Source organism: Apis dorsata, unplaced genomic scaffold (assembly GCF_000469605.1).
Source record: "Apis dorsata unplaced genomic scaffold, Apis dorsata 1.3 scaffold_32, whole genome shotgun sequence".
In the NCBI taxonomy this organism is placed as follows: domain Eukaryota; kingdom Metazoa; phylum Arthropoda; class Insecta; order Hymenoptera; family Apidae; genus Apis; species Apis dorsata.
Window position 1 is genome coordinate 606,285 of NW_006263334.1, and position 2,728 is coordinate 609,012.

General features: G+C 20.1%; 2 protein-coding genes and 1 long non-coding RNA gene across 4 annotated transcripts in view; 1 reads left to right on the forward strand and 2 right to left on the reverse strand.

Annotated features, from left to right (window-relative positions):
* LOC102672641 overlaps positions 1 to 1,309 on the forward strand; it is a 20,181-nt gene extending 18,872 nt beyond the window's left edge. The window contains exons 11-14 of the mRNA XM_031511838.1: positions 144 to 303; positions 369 to 496; positions 746 to 918; positions 1,122 to 1,309. Coding sequence (XP_031367698.1) covers positions 144 to 303; positions 369 to 496; positions 746 to 918; positions 1,122 to 1,309 — 649 coding nt within the window. The remainder of the gene's footprint in view (positions 1 to 143; positions 304 to 368; positions 497 to 745; positions 919 to 1,121) is intronic.
* Positions 1 to 2,382, reverse strand: part of LOC102672783 (SEC23-interacting protein-like) — a 16,683-nt gene extending 14,301 nt beyond the window's left edge. For both annotated transcript variants that reach the window (XM_006608238.2, XM_031511827.1), the window contains exon 1: positions 2,020 to 2,382. In XM_006608238.2, the coding sequence (XP_006608301.2) occupies positions 2,020 to 2,152 (133 nt within the window). In that variant the 5' untranslated portion in view covers positions 2,153 to 2,382. The remainder of the gene's footprint in view (positions 1 to 2,019) is intronic.
* LOC116185972 lies at positions 1,210 to 1,492 on the reverse strand. The gene is made up of 2 exons (XR_004150873.1): positions 1,359 to 1,492; positions 1,210 to 1,322 (listed from the first exon to the last, which is right to left on the reverse strand). It is a non-coding gene; the product is annotated as an uncharacterized LOC116185972 (long non-coding RNA).
* Positions 2,383 to 2,728: the final 346 nt, after the last annotated feature.

Consider the following 2,728-nt stretch of genomic DNA (forward strand, 5'->3'; position numbering starts at 1 on the left):
AGTTATCTATCAAGTTATTAATATTAGTTAATCTTAATCAATGATTATACCGCTATTTAATACTATATGATTGAAATTATTAATATTTCAATTTTTTATGTGATAATATTCTATTTATTATTTACTAATTATTTATATTGTAGCGTATGGATTTATCCTGGACAGATGAGCAATGTAGCGATAGATTTGATTATACCCGACAATGTTGCACCAGATACAGCTAATACAGTCACCTTATCTATCTCGGGTACTGAAATAAAGGAAAAATCTGTATATTTATATGTACAAGGATCACTTTCAAAGGTAATCATTAAAAAAGTCGATCAGAAAAAACAGTAATTTTCATTATAGTGTGTTACAATATCTAGCTAACAGATGATATAAAACCAATTATCGAATATTCTTTCAATGATAATTGCGTTGGAAAATTGGAAAAAGATCGATGCTATAAATCTTATTGGAGCGTTGATGTTACAATTCAAGATCATGATTCAGGTATTGATTAAATTTTTTAAAAAACTTTTTTAAAGAACTTTAATTAAAACAAAAATATCTTTTTTTTTTATAATCTAACATAAATAAATTAGTATGAAATTATCTTGTTGCTTTATTCATATTTATTTATATAAATTTATATTATATAAATATATAATATATATTATAAATATATATAATATAAATATATATTAATATAAATTTAAACTTATTTATTTATTATATTTATATTATATATATATAAACTTANTTTAAAATGTGTAATATCATCATTAAATGATATTTATCCACGTACGGATTTTATTAGTGGTACAAGAAATCCTATAACATTTTATTATTCTGCTACGTGTTGTGATAAAACAGTCAAAATTACAGCTATAGATTTACTAAATAATTATAACACTATAATTATAGATGTTACAGGTAATTAGTAGATACATTAGTATTATAATATTTGTTGATATAATTTATTATTCAATAAATAAATATATAAATCAAATATACAAAAATTTATCATTAATATATATATTATAAATTTATTTTAAACTTTTCATTAATTTAAAAAAAAAATATTACAGAAATATTTTGTATTTTTTTAATAAAAAAAATATGATCTATCCTTTCAGCATGGAACAACTTATCAGAAGCAGAAATTGCAGCTATTACAACGGGAGCATTATTAGTTTTGTTACTTATTGTTTTAATTGTTATTTTAATCATATATTGTGTTCGAAAAAGAAAAAGTCATGATTTGCCTTATACACAACGATATGGATCTAGGCCACCTACACAATCAGAAAGAACTAATTTTTAATCTTTTATTAATACTGAAAATAACTGAAATAAAATAATACTAAAATAACTGAAATATGTATATTAAAATAATATACATTGAATATATAAACTTTATTATTATAGAAGTTAATATTATAATTATTACAATTAAATTATATTTATACAAAATATATAATAAATGTACATAAATTGTTATTAAATTTTAATTTAATATAAAATTTAAATATATAATATTATGATCTTAATATTGATATTAAATTAAAGAAATTATATAATTGTAAATTAAAAATGTTTAAAAAAAATGAAATATTAAAAAAACAAAATCTGTTTCAATATTTTGAATATTTTTTCTATTATTATAATTAATTAATGAGTAATATAATTAAAAAAAAATAAAATAGTTCTGTTTATTTTACAATTATATAAAATCATAAACAATATTAAGTTTAACACAAATTTAATTTTTAAACAAAATAAATATATTGAATTATAAATATGTTTCTTTTGTAAAAGATTTTTAAAATTAATAAAAAAAATAATATAACAAACAATGTATATATTTACCCAAATAATGTAAAAGTAATGTAAATAATGAAAAATAAAAGGAGGAATTGTGATGTCGATAGTTTTATAATAAATATCTATTCACATATTTTATCACGTGTTAACAAAATTATGAAAATATGAATCTCTAAGAACCCCACCCAGGTACTTCATTAACAGACTCACCATCGTGGAGTACCACAGGTGTTGCAGGCGTAACAGGCACCAAAAATGCATTTTCAGTATAATTTTCAAACGGAAAGCCTTCACCAGCTGCTGATAATAATGGATTTTTCACTTTACGTGATGCACCACTCATATTTGTAGTGACTTTGGCAACTTAAAAATACTGCCATCAAAAGATAACTAAACTACAAATTGCAAAACACTGTCAATCCACCATAAACTATAAACATTTAACCTATACTTTATAGCGCCACGTCTACATAAGTAAGTAGTACATATATGTGTAATAGAGGTCGCATATGAAAGGCGAGCAAAACTAAGGAATTAATATCTGAAAGACTTAAAAACATGCTGCTGCTCTCTATAGAAATATATGTGCGCATGCGTTATTTAATATCAGGCTATCTTCAGAGAATTAATCTTTGAAAATTAATTTTTTTTAACTAAATTATAAAATATCTTTTATTTTTAATTTCCATATATTTAATAGAAATATTAATATCATTATAATATTAAACATAAAAATATATATTTTTTCTATTTAGAAAGATAAACATTTATTCTTCGACGCGGGAATTTCAAAATAATTTCAAATACAATTTCAATTTCTAAAAAAATAAAAAGTTTTTTTTTTATTATATAAAATTAAAAAATAATAAAAAATAATAAAAAAATTTTTTTTATTATATAAAATTATATAATTAATTTA